Raw genomic sequence first — 27895 nt, forward strand, 5'->3', positions numbered from 1 at the left:
ACGAAACCGACCCCTTTAAAGGAGCATTAAAGTGGTATCTAACATGGCCAAAAACTGCTGTCATCTTGTAAAGCAGTATGTGAAAAGCATTCCCACCAAATATTTCTGTCCAAAGTTGTATCACCACGGTGCAATTAATTTGGAAAATCGCTGCCGCGGTGACAGGCCGGAGCGCTCCAACTGCAGACAACACCCACTCTAGTGTGACGTTCGTGGTAGAGAGCCCCTCATTCGTTCGTAGGAAAAACCGTCTGCTACGAACATTGCGAGCTGCTTCTTGTTGACTTCTATTATTTATATGATTTATATCACGTTTTCTTTAAAAAAAGAAGCATATACGCAGCCTGAGAAAATAAGATTACGATCACAAGAGTAATATATCCGTGGCTTCTGTGCAATTTCAGAATTCACAGCAGCAGAAAGCTAGCGATGGCGGCCAGAGCCGTATATTAAAAGCCGTATATATATTATTTAATATACGGCTCTGATGGCGGCGGTATTGTTGCGCCACCTGTTAGCCACTGAACCAACTGCGCGGTATGACGTCATCATGCAGCTGCGTGGCTGAAGGACGCGTAAACTGTAGACAAGGGACCTGTTATTTATTGAATCACTATCCCAAGATTATTTCCTTTATTCTACTATAATGATTGCGTAGGGACCTATTGCAGAAAAACACCATACATCCCTATTGAAAAACAGTTTTTGGTGGGCCACCAGAGCTGATGTCTGGTGTGTTTTTGGACCTTGATGGGCTGATTGGCCACCAGCCCTGATTCCACCAGCCTTCACTGGCTAAATGCCCCACCAGCTCTGATCAGCTGAATGTACCACCAGCCCTGATGTGCAGTATGTACATCCATAGACGTGCATGTGCATATGTGCGTATTTGCTGGACTTACATACATTTTCATCTGTAGGCAGACACATATTACCACTCAGGATTTTACACAGTAGTAATTCAAAACTAACGCCATGGAACGAGTGTATATGACTATAACACAGATTTGAAAGGGCAGCTAAGACACCTCAGCCTACAGCGTGATGCTCTACCACACCAAAAATCAGTTGCAGCTTCAGGGCAGTCTGGTGTGCAATCATTCACTATCAATGTCTTGTGGTTCACATCAAAGGTAAGCAGGTGGTGGCTCACCTGATTGCTTCGGTAAAAAGTGTGGTGGTCCATCAGGTGCTGCCCCAGCCGTCCTGGTGGCCAATCAGGGGCCACAAGAACAGGTCTGGTGTTCCACCAGGTGCTGTCAAAGTCAACCTGGTGGCCTGTCACGTGCCACCAGAACAGGTCTGGTGGTTCACCAGGTACAGTCAGGGAGTGTCTGGTGGTCCACCAGGTGCAATCAGGGAATGCCTAGTGGGCCACCAGATGCCCCCAAAAAAAGTGATTGGCCATCAGAATTCCTGGTGGCTCACCAGCATTATTTTTTTATAGGGATGAGAGGTGATTGTAGGAATTCCAAAGTCTTACTAAATTAGACTTGCAAAAGAACAAAATATCCTAACACCTTCAATGCCTACATACAACGAGCTAATCGAGACATGTCCATCCCATCCCAGAGCCAGGCAGCTAACTGAATAATGACGCTTTGTTCCTCCTGAATAAAGTCACACACCTGTCCCCTCGCGGTTACTCTCTGAACTAAATGGATCGCAAAATTATTAAGAATAGCACTACACCCATTCACGGCTGCACTATCGACATCGTCAGGAATGTTTCTTTTCAAAAAGAAAAAAAAAACTACATGTAGAAGGAAAGCATGTCAGAACAGGTCTGGGCATGTCAGCGCATGTTTGTCAGACAACAAGGGGGAAAGAAGCAAAAAGAAACACTTGAGCAAAGCAGAAAACCAACATCAAACTATTTCTAAACACACGCACTCCTCTTATTCAAAAACAGTGCTCATCATAAACCCGTCCAGGACAATACACACCATTTTTCTATTGCTACACTTTTTTGCAGTAACGGTCAATGCATTGCTACAGACTGCGTGATGCCTCACATCCTTGTCTGAAGAAGACAGCGGCAAAGACAAAGACTCGTATTATTTATTGAATCGCAAGATTATTTCCTTTGTCCTACTCTTAATGATATTCATTCTTACATTAAAATTCAAGAAGAAAGCACCGTGCATATTAACGATTTTCACCCAAAAGGCTCATCATGGTCATTAGAATCACATCACCAGTAAACTACCACTGCTCTTTTAAAATAATAAGTGAGTCCACTCAACATCATCACCAGGCTTATGTAATACATGACCCTTTCTATGGTCATACATTCGTTGTCTGAGGCAACACCTGCGAGAAAAAAGGCGCGAAAGCGTTCTATTCGCGTAAAGTTCTATTCGCGCACGACGGAGGACTAGACAGAACGCCGTTACGGGAACATGATGGCATTCCAACTATATCAATGATTTTCTATCGTGCATTGCAGTTTAGAAAAATTGCGCTCAACTATAATATAGGATCCTTATAATTCTACTTTCTATGGAAACTATAATTGCTCTGTTACTTGGAACACTATTAATCAAGTGCTCCAATTTTTTCTCTCTTCCAAGGCGGCGTGCTAGGAATTTCTGTCCTGTGCTCAGATGCAACTATTTCTGCACGGATACCTATAATAGCTTACTTCTTCAACATACCGAGCTCCTAACAACATCTAACAAACAAGCAGAGAAACCCACTTCTCAGCTGTACCATGCGACTTTCTTCTGCGTAAAATTGGTGAAAAAGGGAAAGGGCAACAAAAAATTGTGCGCACTTGTGCTTGACTTCAAAAACCGAAGCATACGCTAATACAGTAAGAAAAAGACACCCGTTTTTGGTATCAGATAATTCTTGCATAATGCTACATACACAGCCGCATCGCCCTTGCGTAAAGAAAGCACAGGACAAGGGCACACGAATTCCTTTAAGCGAAAAAATTTGGAACCCGAGAAAAGGACAGAGGAGGGACGACACGACACGTTCTCGAACACAGCAAACCCTTTAAAGGGTTATTAAAGGGTTTGATTAAAGGGTTTGCTGTGTTCGAGAACGTGTCGTGTCGTCCCTCCTCTGTCCTTTTCTCGGGTTCCAATTTTTTTCACCATGTACCAGCTGGCCTGCACCCTTGCCCTTTTGCCATTCCTTTAAGCGAGCAGGGAAAGGGCTTAAGACCTCGGGAATAATAGCAGAGTCACCGGATATACCACAGGGCCCTTTGTTGTTTTTGATCTACATTAATGACCTGCCACATTCGATACAATCCAGCATTAGGTTTTATGCTGATGATATCGTCCTTTACCGTCCAATTAGATATAACTTCGATCATTTAATTTTGCGGTCTGATTTAACGAACATTAAAAGTTGGTGTACTGTATCGCAGATGGAGGTTAATGTAGAAAAAAGTAAATTTATGACCTTCTCCAGGGCGAAGACGCAATACTGTAATACCTACGTATTTGGTGATTGTAATCTGGAGAGGGTCATGATATATAAGTACCTGGGTGTTCATCTGGCTCATTACTTGTCGTGGTCACATCACATTAATGAAATCTCTCACAAAGCAACTCATACTCTGGGGTTTCTACGACGTGTATTGCGCTTGGCATCTACAGATGTTAGATTAATGGCCTACAACAGTTTGGTCCGAAGTAACTTGGAATATGCGTCCATTATTTGGAATCCCTCCCAGAAGTATTTAATTGAACAAATCGAGGCCGTCCAAAATAAGGCAGTCCGTTTTATCTTTAAAAAATATGACTGGACCAGCATTACTGAATTCAAGCAATCAAATTGCATCCCACTTCTTGCTAACAGAAGGAAGGTTAAAAGGCTGGTGAACATTTTTCGGCTTTTCCTCAATGGCTCTTCGTATATTGAACCAACCCACCACTTATCGGCCCGTCTTGACCACCATCACAAGCTTAAGACGACATTTGGCATGACAGAATATTTTTATAATTCCCCCCTTCAGACAGGCATCCGTGATTGGAATTCTTTGCCTGAAGAGGTTGTCATGAATAATAACATTGATACTTTTACTAGGGCCTGTGAGAGATTGTACTTAGAGTAGGTAACAGCTTTATGGCTGTGCTTTCTTGTGATTGTCGTGTTTTTTTTTATATGTATCCTTTTCCTATTGTTTCCCCCTTATGTAATGCCATAGCAATGGCACTTAAGGTATATAAATAAATAAATAAATAAAAAATATCGCTACGCGGCTAACACAAGATAACAACAAGGTACTAGCGGCGGGTAAAATTGCAACTCTTCTAAACAAGTTCAGACATGCCATGATGACGTCACAAATCAAGAAAAAAGCACGCACGCACAGCCAGGAGCTCAGGAATGCACAAGGAGATGTGCTTTATAGGAATTTCTACTCCACACTCAGATACCAGCATTTCTGCACAAATTCCTATAGCAGCTTACTCCGCCAACATATCGAGCAAAATGACTACTGACACTCAACAACATATAACAAAAAACAGACAAATTCAATTCTTATGAACTTTCCTTTGCAAATCGGCATTCTTCTGCTCTAACTGGATGCTGACTGTTTCCCCTCATCTACATTCTGAGTAAAAGCAGTGAAAGGAGAAAAGAACCGCGAAAAATTACACGCATTTGTGCTCTAATAGCTGTAACTGCAAGAAACCGTAGCGCACGCTAATAAACTGGAAAAAAGACACCCATTTCTGCCACCAGATAATTCTTGCCATAATGCCACATACACAACCGCATTGCCCTTGCATAAAGGCACAAGACAGGGATACACAAATTTCCTTAAGTGAGCAGGGAAAAGACTTAAGTCGAACCGCTCAGGAATAATCGGAGAATCACCGCTTATCGCAACGGAACTCGACGGCTAGCACAACCGGACACCAACAAGACACTAGCAGCGGGTAAGACTACAACAAGAAAGACACTGCTAAACATGTCCAGACATGCCATGATGTCGTCACAAATCAGGAAAAAAGCACACGCACGCACGCACGCACGCATGCACACAGGACAACGCATTAAACACACGGAGCACTCAGGAATAATCGTAGCGTTACCGCACATCGCTACGAAGCTCAACGGCTAACACCAGACGAAGACAACAAAACATTAGCGGAGGGTAAAAATTGCAGCAAGAAAGACACTACTGAGCAAGTCTAGACATGCGACATCGAATGCGAAAACACTGGTGATCGGGGAAAAGGCCTAAGCCTGCGGCGGATCATCATAGAGCATACACAAGTTCATTGTTCTATTTCGCGCGAACTAAACGAGGTCTGCTTGGAAAACGACGTACAGATTTTCTTAGGGAGCAGAGAAATATAGGAATTCCTGCTCCGTGCTCAGATAACAGCATTTCTGCTCAAAAACCTGCAAGATTAAGCACTGCTTACTTCGTCAACATGTCGAACACCCAACAAAATCAAACAAACAAACAACCCCACTTCCACTGATAGATCACTATTCAGCTTTTACCAGGAGGCTTTCTTCTGCGTAAAAGTAGAGAAAATAAGAAAAGAGCAGCGAAAAATTACACGCACTTAATACACGCACGCTAATAAACTGTGATAAAGACACCCATTTCTGCTATCAGATAATTATTGCATAATGCTAAATACTCAATTGCATTGCCCCTGCGTGAAGAAAGCACAGAAAAAGGACACACAATTTATCTTGAGGGAGCACGGAAAGTCACTTCTTCTCGGACAGCTTAATACCGTAAAGTGTGAATTTTTGCAAAGAAAACTAAGCTTGAACAGCGCCACGAACGTGACAGACACATACTAACAAACAAACTAACACTCGTACTCATTTCTACTGATAAAATTGGAGCTAAAGGCGTGAACCACACTAGAAGAACAAAGCACACTGCTTCAGGAAAGCATATCAAAGGCAACGCATCAGGACCGGCTCTCATAAAATAGCCTGCCTAAAACAAAGACTTCACCAGGTTCGCGAGGCAATTCCATTAAAAACGCTCTCGGCCTATCCTACAGATAGCAATGCAAGCGCGACTACCCTTATTTTTTAAACCACTATTTCACGCAACAGTACATTAACGTATCACTCATGTCACACGAAAAGGGACACACAAAGAACTTACTTGTCAAGTGGGTTCCTGGGTCAGAAAAGCGAGCGCACGCGCGCGCGTACACACTCTCACCCACTCACTCACCCACCCACCCTCCACTTCAGACTAACACCATAAATATACCCACCCAACTAACACCATATATGCGACATATTTCCCAGTTTATTAGACAAGTGTTTGTGAGTGTGTGTGTTAAACAGCAGCAGAGCTGACATTGTAGTAGCCTCGCGATAAATCTTTTATTCCAGCGCCAGCAGAATGTATTCAGAAAAGGCTTCGGGTTTGTAAGGTCAGCCCAAGGCGTGTTGATGGAAGCGCACTGCTCTGTTGGGTACCCAAGCTCGCAGTCAGCGATGCTGGAATGATTATTTGATTTGATTTTATTTTGAGATATAATCGGCTCACCTATTTAGTGGAGGCCGATGAACACATGTTAAGTGGTTTGGTTTGAAAATAAAGGGAGCTACATTGTGTAGCGAATGATGTTCACATTTACCCGTTCCACTCTACAGGGCGTCCCAGAAAACGTGTAATTGAATTATAATACAAAAACTACGCCACCTAGAATCATGCGGTCAACAGCATTTGTTCTTATTAGGTTTTTTCCACCTCGTAATGTGAATGTCATGTACTCCAAGTAAATATTTGCGAACTGAACTCGGAAATTTGCCAAGTAAAGGTCACTTTTTTACCCCACCAATATGAAGAGCGCGCCGAATTCACCCAAATTCATGATAATTCACAGTGATATTCACGAGCTATCCCATCGAAAAAAATAGCCGAATATCATGCTTTTCGGAGCACCGGACCATAGCGCGCGATGACTTTTTGAGCGCAATCGCTCTCAGTGCAACAAAAGGAGGTTCCGAAGCCAGCCCACAGAGTGAGAGTAGAAAAAGTAACAGTTCCTAAAATTGGGGGAGGGAAAGCATTATTCCAGCGAAAGTCGGACGTGATAAGCCGTGCCTGTTTTATCTCTTTCTGCGATGTCGGAGAGTGCTGGGTTTCCAACCTCCTTTCGTCGGACTGACAAAGATTGCGCTGAAAAATTCATCGTGCGCTATTCTGTGCGATCTCCGGAGAGCATGATGTTCGACTATTTTTTCCAGTGGGATAGCTCCTGAATACCCCTGTCAATTATCATTAAATTGACTAAATTAGACACGCTCTTCACATTGATGGGGTAAAAAAGTGACCTTTACTAGGCAAATTTTCGACTTAAGCTCGCAAAAATTTACATAATTAAACTTACGTTACACGACATTCACACGAGGAGGTGGCAAAAACCCAGTAAGAACAAATGGCATTGACCGCAGGACTCTAGGTGGTGTAGTTTTTTTATTATAATTCAATGATACGTTTTCTCCGACACCCTGTATAGTATTCTTACAAAATATATGGGTGCAAGGAAATAAAAGGAAAACGAAGTGAATTCACTCCGGCATAATGATCGCTGTGTAGAAGCACGGCACCGTTTTCTCCCTGGATGTATAGCGAACGTGCATTCCTTTCTTTTTTCTTCTTTTTTTCTGGTTCGCGCCGGCCGAGTGGCGATATCCCATTACATCCGGAACGAGGACCTATCGTTTTGCGTTTGCATACATGTGTGTGTGTCGCCTTTTGACGATGGTAGGATAATTATTGACCTGAGGAATAATATGGATTTATGTGGTTGTGAAAATAGACTTTGTGTTTGTGAGTGTGAAAATGTGAGTGTGTGTCTCTGTGTGTGCGTGTGTGTGCGCGCGCTCACTTTTCTGACCCAGGGGCCCCATTTGACAAGTAAGTTCTTTGTGTGTGCCTTTTCGTGTGACATGAGTGATACGTTAATGTACTATTGCGTGAAATAGTGGTTTAAAAAATAAGGGTAGTCGCGCTTGCATTGCTTGCATAGGCCGAGAGCGTTTTTAATGGAATTGCCTCGCGAACCTGGTGAAGTCTTTGCTTTGGGCAGCCTATTTTATGAGAGCCGGTCCTGATGCATTGCATTTGATATGCTTTCCTGAAGCAGTGTGCTTTGTTCTTGTAGTGTGGTTCACGCCTTTAGCTCCTATTTTATCAGTAGAAATGAATACGAGTGTTTGTTTGTTTGTTAGCATGTGTCTGCCACGTTCGTAGTGCTGTACAAGCTTAGTTTTCTTTGCAAAAATTCAGACGTTAGGGTATTAAGCTGCCCGAGAAGAAGTGACTTTCCGTGCTCGCTCAAGATAGATTGTGTGTCCTTTTTCTGTGCTTTCTTCACGCAGAGGCAATGCAATTGAGTATTTAGCATTATGCATTAATTATCTGATAGCAGAAATGGGTGTCTTTGTCACAGTTTATTAGCGTGCGTGTATTAAGTGCGTGTAATTTTTCGCTGCTCTTTTCTTATTTTCTCTACTTTTACGCAGAAGAAAGCCTCCTGGTAAAAGCTGAATAGTGATCTATCAGTGGAAGTGGGGTTGTTTGTTTGTTTGTTTGATTTTGTTGGGTGTTCGACATGTTGACGAAGTAAGCAGTGCTTAATCTTGCAGGTTTTTGAGCAGAAATGCTGGTATCTGAGAACGGAGTAGAAATTCCTATATTTCTCTGCTCCCTAGAAAATCTGTACGTCGTTTTCCAAGCAGACCGCGTTTAGTTCGCGCGAAATAGAAAAATGAACTTGTGTATGCTCTATGATGATCCGCCGCAGGCTTAGGCCTTTTCCCCGATCACCAGTGTTTTCGCATTCGATGTCGCATGTCTAGACTTGTTCAGTAGTGTCTTTCTTGCTGCAATTTTTACCCTCCGCTAATGTCTTGTTGTTGTCGTCTTGTGTTAGCCGTTGAGCTTCGTAGCGATGTGCGGTAACGCTACGATTATTCCTGAGTGCTCCGTGTGTTTAATGCGTCGTCCTGTGTGCATGCGTGCGTGCGTTCGTGTGCCTTTTTCCTGATTTGTAACGACATCATGGCATGTCTGGACATGTTTAGCAGTGTCTTTCTTGTTGTAGTCTTACCCGCTGCTAGTGTCTTGTTGGTGTCCGGTTGTGCTAGCCGTCGAGTTTCGTTGCGATAAGCGGTGATTCTCCGATTAGTCCTGAGCGGTTCGACTTAAGCCTTTTCCCTGCTCACTTAAGGAAATTTGTGTGTTTTTTGTTATATGTTGTTGAGTGTCAGTACTCACTTTCCTCGATATGTTGGTGGAGTAAGCTGCTATAGGTATTTGTGCAGAAATGCTGGTATCTGAGTGTGGAGTAGAAATTCCTATAAAGCATGTCCCCTTGTGCATTCCTGAGCTGATGTCTGTGCGTGTGTGCTTTTTTCCTTGATTTGTGACGTCATCATGGCATGTCTGAACTTGTTTAGAAGAGTTGCAATTTTACCCGCCGCTAGTACCTTGTTGTTATCTTGTGTTAGCTGCGTAGTGATGTCCGGTGAATCTGCTATTATTCCCGAGGTCTTAAGCCTTTTCCCTGCTCGCTTAAAGGAATTTGTGTGCCCTTGTCCTGTGCTTTCTTTACGCAAGGGCAATGCGGCTGTGTATGTAGCGTTATGCAAGAATTATCTGGTACCAAAAATGTAGGTCTTTTTCTTAGTTTATTAGCGTATGCTTCGGTTTTTGAAGTCAAGCACAAGTGCGCACAATTTTTTGTTGCCCTTTCCCCTTTCCACCGATTTTACGCAGAAGAAAGTCGCATGGTACAGCTGAGAAGTGGGTTTCTCTGCTTGTTTGTTAGATGTTGTTAGGAGCTCGGTATATTGAAGAAATAAGCTGTTATAGGTATCCCTGCAGAAATGCTTGCATCTGAGCGCAGGACAGAAATTCCTAGCACGCCGCCTGGGAAGAGAGAAAAAATTGGAGCACTTGATTAATAGCGTTCCAAGTAACAGAGCAATTATAGTTTCCATAGAAAGTGGAATTATAAGCCTCCTATACTATAGTTGAGCGGAATTTTTCTAAACTGCAATGCAAGATAGAAAATCATTTATATAGTAAGAGTGCCATCATGTTCCAGTAACGGCGTTCTGTCTAGTCCTCCGTCGAGCGCGAATAGAACTTTGCCCCCAGGCTTTCGCGCAGTTTTGCTCGCAGGTGTAGCCTCAGACAACGAATGTATGAGCATAGAAAGGGTCATGTATTACATAAGCCTGGTGATAATGGTGAGTGGACTCACTTATTATTTTAAAAGAGCAGTGGTAGTTTACTGGTGATGTGATTCTAATGACAATGATGAGCCTTTGGGGTGAAAATCGTTAATATGCACGGTGCTTTTTTCTTGAATTTTAATGTAACAATGAATATCATTAAGAGTAGGACAAAGAAAATAATCTTGCGATTCAATAAATAATAGGAGTCTTTGTCTTTGCCGCTGTCTTCTTCAGACAGGATGTGATGACGTCACGCAGTCATTGACCGTTACTGGAAAAAAGTGTAGAAATAGAAAAATGGTGTGTATTGTCCTGGACGGATTTATGATGTGCACTGTTTTTGAATAAGAGGAGTGCGTGTGCTTAGAAATCGTTTGATGTTGGTTTTCTGCTTTGTTCAAGTGTTTCTTTTTGCTTTTTCCCCCTTGTTGTCTGACAAACATGTGCTGACATGCCCAGACCTGTTCTGACATGCTTTCCTTCTACATGTAGCTTTTTTTCTTTTTGAAAAGAAACATTCTTGACGATGTCGATAGTGCAGCCTTGAATGGGTGTAGTGCTATTCGTAAACATTTTGCGATCCATTTAGTTCAGAGAGTAACCGCGGAGAGTAACGGGGACAGGTGTGTGACTTTATTCAGGAGGAACAAAGCGTCATTATTCAGTTAGCTGCCTGGCTCTCGGATGGGATGAACATGTCTCGATTAGCTCGTTGTATGTAGGCATTGAAGGTGTTAGGATATTTTGCAAGTCTAATTTAGTAAGACTTTCGAATTCCTACAATCACCTCTCATGTATGCTGTTTTTCTGCAATAGTTCCCTATGCAATCATTATAGTAGAATAAAGGAAATAATCTTGGGATAGTGATTCAATAAACAACAGGTCCCTTTCTACAGTGTACGCGTTCTTGAGCCACGCAGCTGCATGACGACGTCATACCGCGACACTATTGTTTCAGGTGGACCTTGTCCACACAGGAGCATTAGTGAAAAAAAACAGTGTAGATCCTAAAAGCGATAAAACCCCGGTGCAGGGGACACAGAGAGACAAAACAGACGAAGCACTGTTTCCGTCGGTTTTAGGATGTACCACCAAACAGCCCGGTTTTTATCGCTTTTTAACAGTGTAGCCCTGAGACAATAGGATGACGTCACGACCAATGATCTACTGCCCGCAGGGGGCGCAAGGATTCACTTCTCTGTTGGACGCTGACGGGTGTGGACGCATTAATTCTGTTCCTATCAATTACGTTGGCCGTTAGTGGAACAGCGTAGCTTCAGTGGGGTTCCGTCTGCCTTTGATGGGGAGCGGATGTGTGGTTCGTCATTGGCGAATGGTGTGTGACGAACGGATTTACAATGAGGGAATGTAGTGAACGTGAAAAATGATGGTGAGTGTCTTTTTCACTCTGTTCAAGTGTCTCGGTGTTTGTTTTCCTCTGTTGCCCAGCAGTCGTGCGATTTGTCCTGACATGTCCTGACATGCCCGGCATGCACGCTTTCATTTGTTGACGCTTTGTATTTTTTTTTATTGACAAGGAACATTCATGTCTTGACGATGTTGATAGTGCTGCCCTGAATGGGAATAGTGCTAGAACAATTCTTAATAATTGTGCGATTAAATTAGTTCCGAAATCAACTGCAAGAGCGACAGATGCATGACTTTATAGAGGAGAAACAGCATTACGATTCAGTTCAGTGCCTGGCTGTCGGATGGACTAGACGCATCGTTCTGCGCTCCTTGTCACCAGTACTCTGTGTTGATTTGTTGAGCGCCTAGTCCTCTTATTAGCCATTGACGGAGTTAGGATATTTTGTTCTTTGCAAGTCTCATTTAGTAAGACTTTGGAATTCCTACGATCAGTTTTCATGCATGGTGCTCTTCTGCAATAGTTTCCTATGCAATCGTTATAGAAGAATAAAGGAAATAATCTTGGGATAGTGATTCAATAAATAATAGGCCCCCTGTCTAGAGCGTACGCGTCCTTGAGTCACGCAGGTGCATGATGACGTCATGCCATGGCTTCATTGCAGATTGACCTTGTCCAGTTGTGTCGACTGTGTGAAAAAAAAACGGTGTAGCCTTGGGACAATGGGATGACGTCACGACCAATGAGGAACGCAAGAAGAGGGCGCAGGAATGCTCTTCTCTCTTTGACTCTCCCAGGTGGTCGCCGCAAAGGGCTCAATGAGCGCGCGCATGTGTAGCGGCCACGGCGCGGCGTCCCAGTCAGTTGCTCGCTGGCTGTCGCGGAGAGCAGATGTGCGCTCGGTTTCTCCGCAATCCCCGCGCCCGCTCAGTTGCTGCCTGGCTCTCGGATGGAGCAGTCGCACCGATGCCGCAGGGAAAAAAGGTGAGTGATTTACCGATGTTTGCACGTTGTTTTACCGTGCTCGTGTTAAGCCTTTTGTCGCCGAACGCGCATGTTTAGACTTGTTTAGCGGTGTCCCGCACCAAGCCTGTTGACGCACGTTTACGGTCGTGTGGCTAGTGGTTCACGCCTTGTGTTGGCCGCGTAGTGTAGTGACGCTGTAGTTAGGCCTTTTCTCCCGCATGCCTAGACTTGTTGAGCAGTGCTGCCATTTTTACATGTCGCTAGTACTTTGTTGTTCTCTGTCTTTCTCGCATGGAGCTACGATGCTGGCGCCATCTGGTGTGATGCCTTGCAACTAGGTGGCCACCTCCCTCTGCAACCGTCGTGCCCCAGTCGCCCGCACCGGAGTAATTTCTTCAAGATGGCGTCGTTGATTTTCAAATAAATTATTTCCCACTGTCTGCTTCCTTTCTATGTAGTTTTTTTTCTCTACAACCCGAGTTTTACATAGAAAATCCACGACAAGTATTGCATATGAGTTAGATTTTGCACAATTTAAAATTTTTTTAAAATTTAAATTTTTTAAAAAATTTAAAGTAATTTTAAAATAATTTTAAAGTAAAAAGTGCAATACTTGCCGTGGATTTTCTGTGTAAAACTTGGGTTGAATGATTACTACTAATGACAATTAACCCAGTTTAAGGAGGTCGCGGTACATGTGTGGGAGAGGGCCGCGTTTGACATTGCACGCAAGTGGGTGATGCTGTATATGCCATGACTCCAAGAGTTTCCGGAGACCCCACCTTTGTTCACGAGCCAAAATCGTCGCGTTCTCAAAGTCAAAAGTATGGTCTGTTGTCCAACAAGGGTCGCCTAGTTCTGTCTTCGACCTCGTCGCATTTGTTGCGTTTCTCACATCCCGTTTATGTTCTTTAAACCGGGTATAACATTGGCGGCCTGTTTCGCCTATGTATGTGGCGTTGCAATCTTGACATTTTATCTGTACACAGCTCCTCTTTGGGACATGGGTGGGACGGCGTCTTTAGGTTTGTAAATTAAACTACGAAGTTCCATGACAGGTTTGAAAGTCGTCTTAATGTTAAGGGGGAGAAGCGCTCGGCGGATAGACTCCGACACGCCCTTGACATACGGAATGCACACACTGCCCTGGCTGTGATCACGCTTGTCGTGTGGTCTCTTCTTTTGCATCCGTCGTCTTGTGTTGGCAATAAATGACTTCGGGTACCCGCGCTTAGTCGGCAATCGTCTTTCCTTCGGCTGCGCGCAGTTCAGCAGTAAGCAGTCAAAACGTCAAGATTGCAACCACATACATAGGCGAAACACGTCGCCAATGTTATACCCGGTTTAAAGAACATAAACGGGATGTGAGAAACGCAACAAATGCGACGAGGTCGAAGACAGAACTAGTCGACCATTGGTGGACAACGGACCATACTTTTGACTGTGAGAGCGCGACGATTTTGGCTCGTGAAGAAAGGTGGGGCCCCCGGAAACTCTTGGAGTCATGGCATATACGGCGTGACCCACTTGCGCGCAATATTAACCGCGGCCCTATTCCAGACATGTACAGCGACCTCCTTAAACTGCGTTAGTTGTCATGCTCTCGTGTGTGCTCGCACTGATGATGTCTCCTGCATGGGTGGATGCTGTTGAAGTAAATTGTTCTTTTGTTACGTGAAGTCGGTGTATCTGTACCTTTTCTCGTTATGTCTAGTCCCGGCTTGTGGAACATTTTTGCATTTGTACGATCCCCCTCTATAAACTTCTTGCCGTGTCATTGCCTGTCACTCAACCTCCTTCCTTCTCGCTTTCTCCGTAGTGTGTTGTATCCCTAAACTATGCATTGTGGTCTCGTACTTGGAGAACACTGCCCTGAGATTTTGGCGCTCTTCTCGTTAGACTTTGGTTGTGTTTTATTTGACTCAAACAACTCTAGGGTCGACTCTTGGCGCGGCTCTCGTGACATCATCCCGTCGGAGAAGGTTCAAATCCGGGCGCCCGGTTCGTTTTGTATGACTATCGTCCCGGCAGGAGTGTCTCTGCAATAAAATTGGAATATATTCCAAAAGCCGGGAATCATAATGCAAGATGGAAACAATAACACCGACTTAACATAACGAACTAACCCATTTATTCAGACGTTTCGTCTCCCATACGGGAGACATCATCAGTGCACCCTCGGGAGGGAATGAGTGACCGAAAACCAGTTAAGTCTTTGTATACATCGGGAAGTGGGCCACGGCTGGCGTTATACAGGCTGTCCCAGCTAAGTGTATACAGATTTTTTAAAAATATATATAACACTTTTTCCAAGATGAAATCAATTGCAATATAGCATATACTGAAGGGCACTCCCTAGGAGGGCATTAGCAAAGTCCAAAGGCAATGTCTTAATTAACTTTCATTAATTAACTTGTTAATTATAAAAGCTACAAAGTTGTCCCAACGAGAACATCTGTTCCTTTCGGTCACCTGATATCGTAGCCGTTTCCAGAACAAAAATCCGTTCGATAGATCGCCCGCAAAAACTTCGTGAAGGAACGCCATTTTTTTTCTGTATTTTGTTCATTGCGCTTCTTAGAAGACGCGTCTTTCCTTCATCCCCAATGTGAGAGGGAGAAAGAGCACACTATCGCCTCTCGCGTCCGGAAAAAGATTAAAAGGAAACGGAACATGCAACCCAAGATAAGGCCAGTTCCGATAGCGTCACCCGATACATATGTTTTTGTTTTGTTTCCGCAAGTTAAAGCTCATCTTCGACGCATGAGGCGGCACTGTGCATGGTCCTTCCCCCTCTCACGTTGGGGATGATGGAAATACGCGTCTGTGAAAATGCGCAATGAACAAAATAAAGAAAAAAATGGCGTTCCTTCACTATTTTTTTGCGGGCGATCTATGGAACGGATTTTTGTTCTGAAAACGGCTACGATATCAGGTGACCGAAAGGAACAGATGTTCTCATTGGGACAACTTTGTAGTTTTTACAATGAACAAGTTAATTAATGAAAGTTAATTAAGACATTGCCTTTGGACTTTGCTAATGCCCTCCTAGGGAGTGCCCTTCAGCATATGCTATATTGCAATTGATTTCATCTTGGAAAAAGTGTTATATATATTTTTTTAAAAATCTGTATACAGTTAGCTGGGACACCCTGTATGCGGTAGGCTCTCTTTGTATATGCCACGATTCTAGATATTTTCGTGGCCCCCACCGTTGTTCTCGTGCCAAGGTTGTAGCGTTCTCATAGTTGAAAGTGTGTCCCGAGTGAAACGTGTTCCGTCTTTAGCCTTGTTGCATTTGTCGCTCTTTCGACGTCTCCCCGGTGTTCCTTAATCGGGGTGCTGCGTTTGCGGCCGGTCTCCCCAAGGTACGTTATGTCACAGTCGCGGCACTTGTACACGACACCGGTTTGGGATTCCGGGGAAATCTTGTCTTTGGGTTTGGTGAGGAGGTCACGCAATCTGATGTGAGGTTTAAAGGTGGTCCGAATTCCTAATGGAAGAAGAGCTCGGCGGATGCTCGGCGGACCCTCGGGAGGGTGCACTGTTGATGTCTCCCGTACGGAAGACGAAACATCTGAAGAAATTGGTTAGTTTATTATGTTAAGTCGGTGTTATTGTTTCCATCTTGCAATAAAATTGGAGCTCGGTTTAACCACACTGACTCTTCGTCATAAGATTTCTGCCCTGCTGCTTTTCCACAAAACTTTCCGCAATAGCTTCCTCTACTCCTCTATGCTGTTGCCCCTAGCCATATATTTCACCCTGTGGATCATGCGTTTAAGGAAAGAGAATACCGATGCAATACTCAGTGTTTTTCCGAGTCCTATGTTCCGCGAACTTCACGATGGTGGAACGATCTTCCTCATGACATTGCTATAATTAGTGATCATTTGACTTAAAAGCAAGCAACCCATGATTTATTCTGCTCGCCCTAGTTAATTCTCTTCTTACTCAGCATGTAATCCATAGCAACTTTTGGTGTTTTCTTTTTTTTTTTCGCCTTGTGATCTTGTACATATATTCTTGCCTATTGTATCCTATGGGATGTATCACGTGCCTGATTTCCTCTTATGTTCATTTGTCTGCATTATTCTGCTTTGCTCCTCTCCGTCATGTTGTATCCGCTTTACGGGCCTTTCACGTACATACAATAAATAAATAAATATCGACATAGCTAACACGGCTTTTACCAAGCTCCGCAACTTCCAGAAGCTGTTACTCCTTAGAATGTTCTCCTATTCCTTGACATTCTACACGAATATAGTAAAGTAGGAGAAATAGTTCAACAAGCACTGACTGATGCACCCTCTGCGTAAAAGGGACCGAAAAGTGAATATAAACCTATCGAAACTTTATGTTCAACGAAAAGCTTGAACCTTCAAAAGTTCAAATGTCAAAGAACTCCGCTGAAATCGCTGTAGTTTTTCTCTAATCGAATTTTCCATAATCGCATGTCCAGGGACCTAGTAGGAAACCGAGCAGTCTGTCAACAATGGCATGACCCCGCGCCATCTGTCGAGGACGCATGTAATACGCGCACTTCCGGGCGCTAATCTGGCGAAAACGAAAATGGCAGTGGACATTTGTGACCGCTTTCTACGTCGAGAATGTCGAGCCTCTTGGACATAAGTGCGCTGGAATTCCGCATTCGAGAACTGTCACTCACACAGAACTGTTGTTCGTGCGTTAGCGTGCTGGAAAGTGTGTTCTTCGCAGCAGAAGATTCCTCGTCCAGAGATTTATTGGAGTCACATTCGTCCTCAGGAGTAGCTCACCGTGCCGTGAACATGGACTGCTTTGTGAAATTTCCATGTATCAGGGAAAAGCACTTATGTAAGCCGAAACAAGCGCTGTTTTTTCGTAGTGCAGGTGTTCATGTGTCAAATGCAAACCGGCGGATACTACGGTGGATACTACGGTTTTTGCTGCCGAGAGGTAGAGAATGCGTGTGAAAAGCAGACAGACGATTGCATCAGAACTAACGAATATTTCGAAATACTGTGCCTTGACACCGAGGTACCGCCAGTGTCTTTTACATACATCCGAGAAACCGAAGAGCATGGCAACATACACGGCTGCGCCATGTGGTCTTTACGCGCTACTTGAACGGCAAACTGGACCGAAAACCCTTATTTCTGCAGGAAATTCCGTTTTACTACCCGTTGGCGATTCACAAGGATATGGGGTGCTCCGTGAAAATACAATAGAAAATACTCCACGGGATCTCGATCTGCGTCATGCATGCTATTAGGGATGCTTTCCCATCAGTGCGCTGACCTGTAGAAATGTCAGCACATTTTCATTTCTTGTTTGCTGCAAGTTTTTCTCATTGCTTTTTCTTTGCTGTCACAGCATATTATAATTACTAGTTTGTACCTGAAGGGTTAAGTAACCTGTGGGCATAGATGTATTTGTAGGTTATACTCATGTCTCACTGTGTCACATGTGTCACTTGTGTCACACTTTCATCAGTGTCATTCAGCTGAATTGTGTTCATGACCTTTTAGTATACTTCTTAGTGACCACGTTTCCAAATGTCAACTAATAATTGAACCAAGATTGGGATTTAACACTTAATTAACTCTGTTTTGCTAAACGGAGTACTTGTAACTGATTCATTATCACGTCGCCAACTAACATTTGTAAAGAAGGACTTGAGGGCTGACTTCAACTATTATTAACCCTTAATCTGGGTTCAAAGTTAACAATGCACCATTGGTGTGCGTAGTACTCCAAAATGGCTAAATAATTTATTGCATAAGTTCTCTGTTACTGTAATTGAGATGTACTTTTGTAAAGTACTTTTGACAGCCCTGCAAATTGAAACTGGCTTCAGTGTACACTACAAATGCATCGTAACATTTAATTGAAATATAATATAAGAGCAGAAGCAACGTTTTGTCCCAATTCAAACTATATCGTTCTTTTTTATTGTCCAGAGATTTAGGAAATAGAGTAGGACTTCCTGCCCTCTGATGTTTTGACGTACTTGAACGTACAGTTGTAAAACCTACAACAAAATAAACAAGAGAAGCATAAACAGTTTCGTCTTCACTTTTGAATTTAACAAGCTAGTTATATTTTACCATTTGTTCACTTTTGTATTCTCTGTTGGTGGAAAGATTACAGGAAAAATGATGCTGCAGATCAAACAATGACCTGTCATCTTGATGAAGATCAGAACATTTCTTCAGGCATGCTAAGTGAGACAAAAGAAATGTACAATGAAGGTTGTACAAAAACAGCAAATCTCCGTCGACTAAAACTTTATATATGTGGATGTTACCACATCGTGTAGTTTCCACCCAAAAGTAAGACTAGGCAAGGTTGTTTGGAAGGTTGTTGGGATGTTGATGTGCTATACCGTTAGAGCACATCAATATAGATGAGGGGGCAAACACAGTAGACAACGTAATGGCTGCAAACTCAAGTGAAGATTTATTCAACAGAACAAGAAACCGGAAGCATGAGCAGAGAAAGGCAGTGCCCATGCAGTGTATGGTGAACCATATTCATTTCTGAGAAGGTAGGATCGGAAGAGCAATAAAGAGAAATGGCAGTTGCGTCCGAGATAGGGGACCAATATGATGTGGTAACCTTGCATGGATCACTGCAGCTCTGACACACATTGAACAATTCCAGTAGTTGCGGCTTCAAAGACAATGAACGTTTGCTGTTGCACTGGGTATTCAAGTGTAGAGGATGCATCTCTAGCGAATTAATTAGTGTTCCTTAGTCATAAAGTCATAACTCCATCTCAACTGGAACTATTCTCGTACCCTTCAAACAAGCTAGTAGTTCTCATCGGTTTCTTCTCCTCTTGTTGACGTCATACTAATGTTCTGCACCTGTCCAAAGACTAAAAAAAAAAATGTCACAAAGTCTGCAACACGTAACAAATCTAGTGCTTCCATCTGTGGACTTTGCATACCTGCTTTCAGTTATTTCTGTCATGTCAACTTGAGTGCCTGGATCACACATACGAAGCAGTCTTGCGCCACTTCAACACTGGAAGGCCCCTAAAATTAAATTTGTTGATGTTGACAAAGTTGAGTACGGGACAAGCAGGATAACATAATTTAAGTGGAATACGTCGTCGCTATATTATAATTTATACATGTGTGACGCCTGTACATACCTAAGACGTTGTGTTGAACTCGTCAGTCGTCACCTCGGTGAAGCAAAATCACTGGGTACTGAGCATCAATGTGCTTCGGACGTCTTCGCAATTCGCCTTCTACGGCATCTTCGTAGTCATCGGCAGCAAAATGAGCTCAGCACATACCACAAGGCTGCTACATCTAATAACCGAGTGCTTTGAACCACATTCGTTTTCGCGCACTCTCCTGTTGAATTTTGTGGTAGAAACTCCTGCCGCCGATGGTGAACGAACATGATTTTTGCATCCCCGAACACCAAAACCACACCACTCATATGTAGGTCTCTCGAATAATTGACACAACAACCACGAACATGTCATTCACTTCTCTTCGCGCGACCAACACGACCGCCCACGACGTAAACAATAAACGCGATAACACAGACGACCTTGCAGATGGCGCGGCGGATCGTAGCTTGTAGCGGCGAAGTAGCTGAATGCTTTATTAACGTAAAAGCTATGGAAGTGAGCGTCATTTTTAAAATAGTGTTTACCTGTAAGATAATGTGCGCCAGCTTCGTTCTCTACAAAATTAGCTCTCACGTGGTAAGGGTTGACCAATCCCTGGGAGCCCTGGACCTGAAACCCAAGTTGCTCTATTTCGCCGTTCGCTGGCAGCACCGTCCATGTTCCGGCAATCTTCAAAATATTTATACGTAAAAAATATGCCGAATTGAGAAGTAATGCTTTCTGTGTCTTATCAAACAACGATATTGTGCACGACAGTGGGCAAAAATATGGGGGTTATTTTTCACTTTTCGGTCCCTTTAAAGGAAAAGCCGTAGTTCACTTGCCTCACCCATTATGCTACCCATCTCCCTCATACTACCATCATGGTACCCATCTGGACTAGCTCGGCAGTCTAGTTAGACGTTAACTTGCTCACCTGTGTGTGATTCAAGAGAAAGTAATGAAATATTGGTAGTTCAAAGTCATGAGTTTTCTATTGTGTTACAGGTGTCAGGAATGAGATAACAGACAAAGACTCTATGTTCGCTGCTTGTATCATGAGTCATGGACGCAGAGGAGAGATAATGGTCTCTGATATGAACTGCATGAAGATTCAAGACATTATCGACATGTTTAGAGACAACAACTGCGAAAAGCTCAAGGGAAAACCACGGCTATTCTTTATACAGGTAAGGAAATACATTCGTTGGAACTCTTCATTTCAGTAGCGCAGCTATGTATTTCTGGTCCATACGGCATTATCCACTATCCTGTTGAAGGGATGGTTAGCACGCACAACCGAGATGTCGAAACACCAACACATCCATTGTACGTACCGTTAAGGGATCCCTTCAAGGGGATCATCCCAACCTCGTCTCCAGCTGTCTATCAGCGCCCGATGACACGCGCCAGTGAAGTATACAAGGGAAAAAATAGCCGGAGCGCTTTGGCTCCACGTATAGCATATGTTTGTAAGTCAAACGTTGCCATGCCAGTACTGGACAGCTGTTTCGGCCTTCTTGGGCGTCATCAGCAGTACGCAGGCAGGTAACGTTTGAGCGGCTGGCGTCAGAAGGTCAAGTAACACGTGATTTCACCAGTTAGGGTGAGCTAACTCACCACTGAAAGCCCAGAGCAAAGCCAGTGAAGTATACTAGGGAAAAAAGTAGCTGGTCCGTAGGGGGAAAGTGCAAAAATAAAGGAAATTATAACAAAGGAAACAAAGGAACTTATTTTTGCAGGTTCCGCCTACAGACCAGCATGACCGCCCGAGGAGGAAGCTCTTGGGAAAACTTTATGAGGAGCGCCCTTTCACGTGTACAGTTTTTCTCTCCCATATCTGTTCCCCTTGTTAACCACAGCCTAGTAATGTTCCTCTCAGTCCTGTTGAAGACGACGCTGTCGTCGAAACGTTGACTTCTTTATGTAATGCCAATTTCCCCATAGTGTAGTTCTATCATTATATATATATATATATATATATATATAAGGGGAACAAATTAGCAGCAGCTCTTGGGCAGCACGTATAGCATATGTTTCTAAGTCAAACGTCGCCATGCCAGTACTGGACAGCTGTTTCTGCCTTCTTGGGCCTCATCAGCAGTGCGCAGGCAGGCAACGGCCCGCTGCCTGCCTGCGTACTGCTGATGAGGCCCAAGAAGGCCGAAACAGCTGTCCAGTACTGGCATGGCAACGTTTGACTTAGGAACGTATATATATATAAAGTCAACCCTCGATTTATGAACCTTCGATTTATGAATTCCCTCGTTTTATGAGCACGGGGAACCAAACTTTTTCCATTCATTTTTCCCTCGTTTTATGAACCTCGATATTCGAATAATGAATGGAATTTCTGGGAACCAACTAGGAGTTGCCCAGCGTTTTTGCCCTCAATTTATGAACGGATCGTTCCGAGGTCAACAGAAACCTTCAAAGGGATAATTCCGTGGTCTTATGAATGACGCCTGAATGAAGAAAACGTTTTCCAGGTATTGCACCCTGGGTTCTTAACCCCTCGAAATCGGAACAACAAACGGGTTTGCGACCAAGGTTCCTGACCTCAGTTGATGAATAAGGTGGTCGCTGTCACCCGGAGATTAATACTAAACGGAGGTTAAAAATCCCGGAGGAAATCCGAGAGCAGTCCAGCGCGAATGTGGTGACATCTCTTTCCAAGATTGACACAGCGGAAGGCATGGTCCAAAGCAAAATTAAACTATTTAGTATTGCATAATAAACAGAGTGTGAATGCGCTAACGTCTGTTCTTTGTGAGATTGATACAGCAGAAGGCATGGTCAAAAGCAAAATTACACAATATATGGCATTATAAACACAATCCCAACTGGGAAATACTGTTCCATTTGCTCGATAGTACTCAGTTAACTGAATTTTCGATTTATGAATCCCTCGACTTATTTTTCGACCGATTTTTCGGGGAACCGAGGGTGTTCATAAATCGAGGGTTGACTATATATATATATGTTTACAATTTGATCGTGCACTCCCAGCCAAGGACAGCTGTTTCGCTCTACTTGGAGCTCGTCAGCCTGGCGTAGGGAAGTGACACGATCTTGGGTCGGCACAACAGTGCGTGTTCATCCTCAATGTATATTGGTTAAACAATTCTGCTGACAGTTGTGTTATTCGCTTCTCCCAAAATCTGATTGTCAATTTATCTCATATACGTTTGTGTGCCGTGTGTTACGAAGATTATGTGATTAGAAATGTAGACTTCGCCTGCACGTCATGCTTGTAAAATCCTTCGTTTCGTGGCATCTGATAATAGGTTCGCTTTTCGCGAAGACTTCGTATTATCTCGCAGGCACCGCATCCGAATGTAATTGTAAGAGTTGATGACACTGTGTCGCGAACGCTTTGACTTATCCCGCCGCAATCAGTTATCTTGCCTTATTTCCCGTTTTGCCCTATCTTAGACGGCTCCTTTTTCCTATCGAGTCATACAAGTGGTGGTGGTGATAGGGCTTGCCGTTGTCGGCCTCACGTGTGTGGGCAACGTCACGACTCACGCCCGGGGGGAATGTGCGTCCTGGGCCGACTTCTAAGGGAACTGTGCCGACATATGTCTGAAAGCGTCTGAGGAAAACCCAGGAAAAACCCCAGACAACACAGCCGGCACCGGGATTCGAACCCGGGTACCTCCCAGTCTCGACGTGACATGGCCAGCACGCTAACCACTGAGCCACGGGAGCTAGTCGGACAAACGGACAACTGTGTTGACGAAAATATTTATTCCGCTCTCCAATCGGGTTGCTTGTCAAAGACGCCTTTTCTTCTTCTTTTCCTACGTCTGGGCTAGTCCAACTGTTTGAGAAATATACATGCACTGTGGAATTTAATTCATGAAATGTGATAAGTTTTCACAAAAGATTGATGATCATTTTTTTGTAATCAAAGATTGATGTATACAGCCTCAAATTTCAATGACCCATCCTTCGCCGGCAATTCTATCCTTCTGGTGTTGAAGTTGTACAGAGTGTAGTCGGGTAAAACCTATTTGAGGGTTAGCTGTGATTTCATATTAGAATTCTTGCACGTAGTGTGGAATATTCGTTTCCTCAGCAATCATTGTGTTCAATCTAGCCATACCAAATATAAGCTGTTTTCGTTGCGATGCGTAGAATTCATTGTATTGATGACAAATATTTCAAATTATTTCAACTTACACTTGTTTATTTCGATAAATTACAATTGTCCTATTCCAAATTCTGAAGTTTTCGTTTGTTGTCTTGATTGATGAATTCCGAATGCATTATATTATGATTTCTTATTATTGGTCTCTTGAATCCAGCGTTGATCAATGCAATCGATACGTTGTCGCCGTATTTGTATCGCTTCAGTAACTTGCACTTTGTTGCGACGAACTTGCACAATCTCTTATTGATGTTTCCTTTCTTTGTATGAAAGCTCTTGAATGGCGTACAAGACAGTATTAGATGAAAATCGTCCGGTGGTCCACCGCAGTTGATATGTTCGTTGAGTTTCAATAAGTGAAGATAAACATCAGACCTTGTACAACAATATTGAACTTCTGCTCATTCGACATCGTTGCAAGAACTGGTAGAAGAAAATAATTGCGTTGCCGCGGTAGTGGAGCATATCATGTGATACGATTTCTACGTATTTTCCATCTCAATAGTTAGGTGTAACTTCAACAAATCCGTAATGAATCGTGCGATATAGACCGCTTGTACGTATATGATAATTTGATCTGACTGCTTTCTTGATGAACGCAATGCTCATTGCAATGACTACAATTACATCTGGTCTAGTGTATTTCAACTCTTCTTTAGCAAACCTCAAAAACTCCGCCATCAATCCCAGTATTGTAGATTCGGCATATAAATTCTTGCACCTTCAGTTCTGTAGTTTATACCATATCTCCGAATACGACCATGTCTAGGACGTATTGAACTGCAGCGATAATGGAATCGTTTCGCAGCTCTTCCTTTTCGAAGAAGTTGTTTTATCACATCTTCCCATGACTTATGATAGCAAGTACAAAATCTGTCCATCTTTTCAATGTAGAGCAATTGTCTCTTCTGTTTTCAAGTGTGCGCCTACACTTAATTAAAAGCATATCTATGCTCATTTTAGGGATTAAAATTTTATTATCTGGTTTAGAATGCTATAATATCCACTTGTCGTGAGAATTATGGAAATTGATTCACAAAACGACATGATGAGCGAGAAAAAACGTGTGCTTGCAATGATTCTGTATTCACGCTGCTTGCTTTGAAATGATTTGTCTGAATTAATTATTGTTTTGACTTTGTTTCAAGTATTCACTCGACTGATATTTTATGAGTTGTGAAGTTACTACCTGAAATAATTATTGTCTTGTATTTCTTTCAATTGTTCACTCGATTGTAAAAATAATCTCTAAGATGGGAATGCCTCATATCTCGTAGTTGCATTTCACATTTGATATTTCTGTGTGGTTCATCTATATATAACATTGTTACAAGATATGACAAAAATTGACGTAATTAAATTTGTTTCTCGTTTTTGATTTAGTATTGTTGCTATCATTTAATAATTTGGACTTTCTCTACATGTTCAATAAAAATATCGCATCTGTACAAACTTAGCCGACTTGTCATCCACTTTGACGAAAGACTTCCGTTTTAAGGAAAGGATACGAAAAGATAGTGATCCCCGCGAATAATATCGGCATCTATTTGCGCTGCGCAATAAAATATATTTTTGAACTATCTTATCTAACCTAGAGAGCGCCCAGTTTGCTGGAGGAAGGAATATAGCCCCCAACCCTTTCAGAGATAAAGAATGGGAGTTGCTTCGTTTTCGTCATATAGCTCGAGACATAAAGTCTACCGGCTTTGAGCAAAAAGAGTGAAAACCGAGATGAAAACAGTGCATATTTTCTATGTCTTGGATACCTCCATCAAGGTTTGTAGCGTTCGTTAGAATGAAAAGTTATTGTGTTCGATTAGACTAAGTCACGAAGATGATTTTGTGATGGTTCAATGATAGATTATTTTTCCTCTGCTGTTGTTTACGTTTCGCCGCTTAGAGTGTTCCTCTGTTCTTCAGAGTTAAGTCTGTACTATTCACAGTATTTGATTGTAGTGTTTCTTGTTTTGATAGATTGTTTCGCTATTATATTTCTGCATGTATCTGTTTTTTACGTGTTGGCTAGGAGCTGCAGGTTTGGCTCTCTATTAATGCCAGCTGTTGATTGTGTTGTTTCTCATTATTTCCTTATGTCTATGCTATTCACTTAATAAGAAATTGATTAACTAAAAGTTTTGTAATGTTGGAATAATCAACTTATCTTCCCTATTGCGCTCGAAATGTTCATAACTGTCACAAAACAGGCGTACGCCTCCCGTCTTCAACAAATCAGGACAGATATTATTAGAGCTGATTGTTGGCTAGGAGCGTGTTATGCGGTGAAGTTCATTTTTTAACATATCTATTTTCTGTGTTGGATTCATAAAACAAAGCAAGGTTTGTAGTGTCTGTAGTGTGAGTAAGTTTGTGTTCGTCTTAGAACGAAAATTGTATGGTGTTCGATTAGATTAAGTCACGAGGACGATTTTATGATATTTAAAATGATAGATTATCCTCTTCCTCTGTTGTTTTGATTAACAATATCTTCTTTGATTAAATGTGGTGTTATAGGTTTTATTTCCTCTTGCGTTCCTGTCGTTCGTTTCCCATGGTCTTCAAGGGTCTCTGCTGTTCACGATTTGCAATGATTGTGGTCACGTATAGGAATATTAGACTTTTTATAATAAAGCTTGTAATGTTGATTGTAATCATACTGATTAAAAATATCTTCTTTGATTAACTATTGTGTTATAGATTTTATTTCCTCTTGCGTTCGTGTCATTCTTGTCGTTCGTGTCCCATGGTCTGAGATTATTTTTCAGATTATTGGGGTTCAGCGCCGCTGCCGCAATGTATGTATCATTGAAAGTAATATTAAATGAGATTCTCTTTCAGATTATTGTTGCTATAATGGAAGCATGATTGTTGATATTAAAATGTGTCTTTTTTTCAGATTATCCAGTGTGGCCTCACTATTGTATGTATTATTGAATGCTAATGTAGTTTAATATAATAAGTCATCTTTCAAGTCGTTGGTGCGGGGCTCCGTAAGTGAACAATTGGTAAGCAAAGTGACGAATGTTGATAGTAGTAAAGAGACGTATAGAGCCGTCGTCATGGCGAAACTACAGGATTCCTGCCCTGAGCCCTGCGCGTATTTTTCCCTGCGCGGCGCGTGTGCGGAGGCTTGTCCGCGCGATTATCGGCGGGGGAGGGCTGCGCGTGCGCTCATCGTAGCATATTTTTCAGCCTGGGCAGACTTCTTTGGCCGACTTCACATATTTTTTCCGATACAACAGGTGTGCGGTTTACATGCAGAGACATGCAAAGAAGGATCATACACAAAAAGTACTATGTATACAAAATATATTTTATTAATGTCAATCAAGTTGAGATATATTTATTAAAGCCAATAGTGCTGGGAATTGTGATGTCAATCAGGTGAAGGAGAAAAACCCAGCCGAAAAACCTTCACCACCTGTAACAGGGCAGTGCTCGGGTGGAGGGTTGCTGTGGTGGGCGGAGCGTGACCGCAGGGCTGCGTGTGCGTTTACCATTCAGCCTGGGCTGACTTCTTTCACCATTTTCCTACTTGGGCCGACATCCTTCCCGCGACAGGTGGGCGGTGCTCGGGTGGAGGGCTGCTGTGGTGGGCGGAGCGTGACCGGAGGGCTGCGTGCGTGCTTACCCTTCACCCTGGGCTGACTTCTTTCACAATTTTACTACTTGGGCGGAGCGTGACCGGAGGGCTGCGTGTGCGTTTACCATTCAGCCTGGGCCGCCGACTTTCGTAATTTTTCAGTCTGAGTCGACTTCAATCGTAATTTTTCCAGCTACAACAGGTGTGCAGTTTACATGCAAAGGATAGCCATACACAAAAGTACAAGTGAAAATATATTTATTAAAGTCATTAGGAATTATGTTATGACTCTGCCATGAACGGGAAAAACTTAGCCAAAAATCTGAAATAGAAGGAACACAATACACGTAACAAAGAATATTACAGGTATGATACATTAGCATTGAATAGGTATCACAAATCAAACACAATATTTTTATTAGTGGAAGTTTTCAATGAATCAGAATTGATAGCGCATTTAAAATATTCTTAATCAATACGATTACAATCAAAATTACAAATTGTATTATAAA

General features: G+C 42.8%; 1 protein-coding gene across 1 annotated transcript in view; it reads left to right on the forward strand.

Moving 5' to 3' along the window:
- The window catches only part of LOC135370351 (caspase-3-like), a 120295-nt gene that overhangs the window by 61851 nt on the left and 30549 nt on the right, over positions 1-27895 (forward strand). The window contains exon 4 of the mRNA XM_064604084.1: positions 20659-20840. Coding sequence (XP_064460154.1) covers positions 20659-20840 — 182 coding nt within the window. The remainder of the gene's footprint in view (positions 1-20658; positions 20841-27895) is intronic.

Source organism: Ornithodoros turicata, chromosome 10, assembly GCF_037126465.1.
Source record: "Ornithodoros turicata isolate Travis chromosome 10, ASM3712646v1, whole genome shotgun sequence".
Classification (NCBI taxonomy): Eukaryota; Metazoa; Arthropoda; class Arachnida; order Ixodida; family Argasidae; genus Ornithodoros; species Ornithodoros turicata.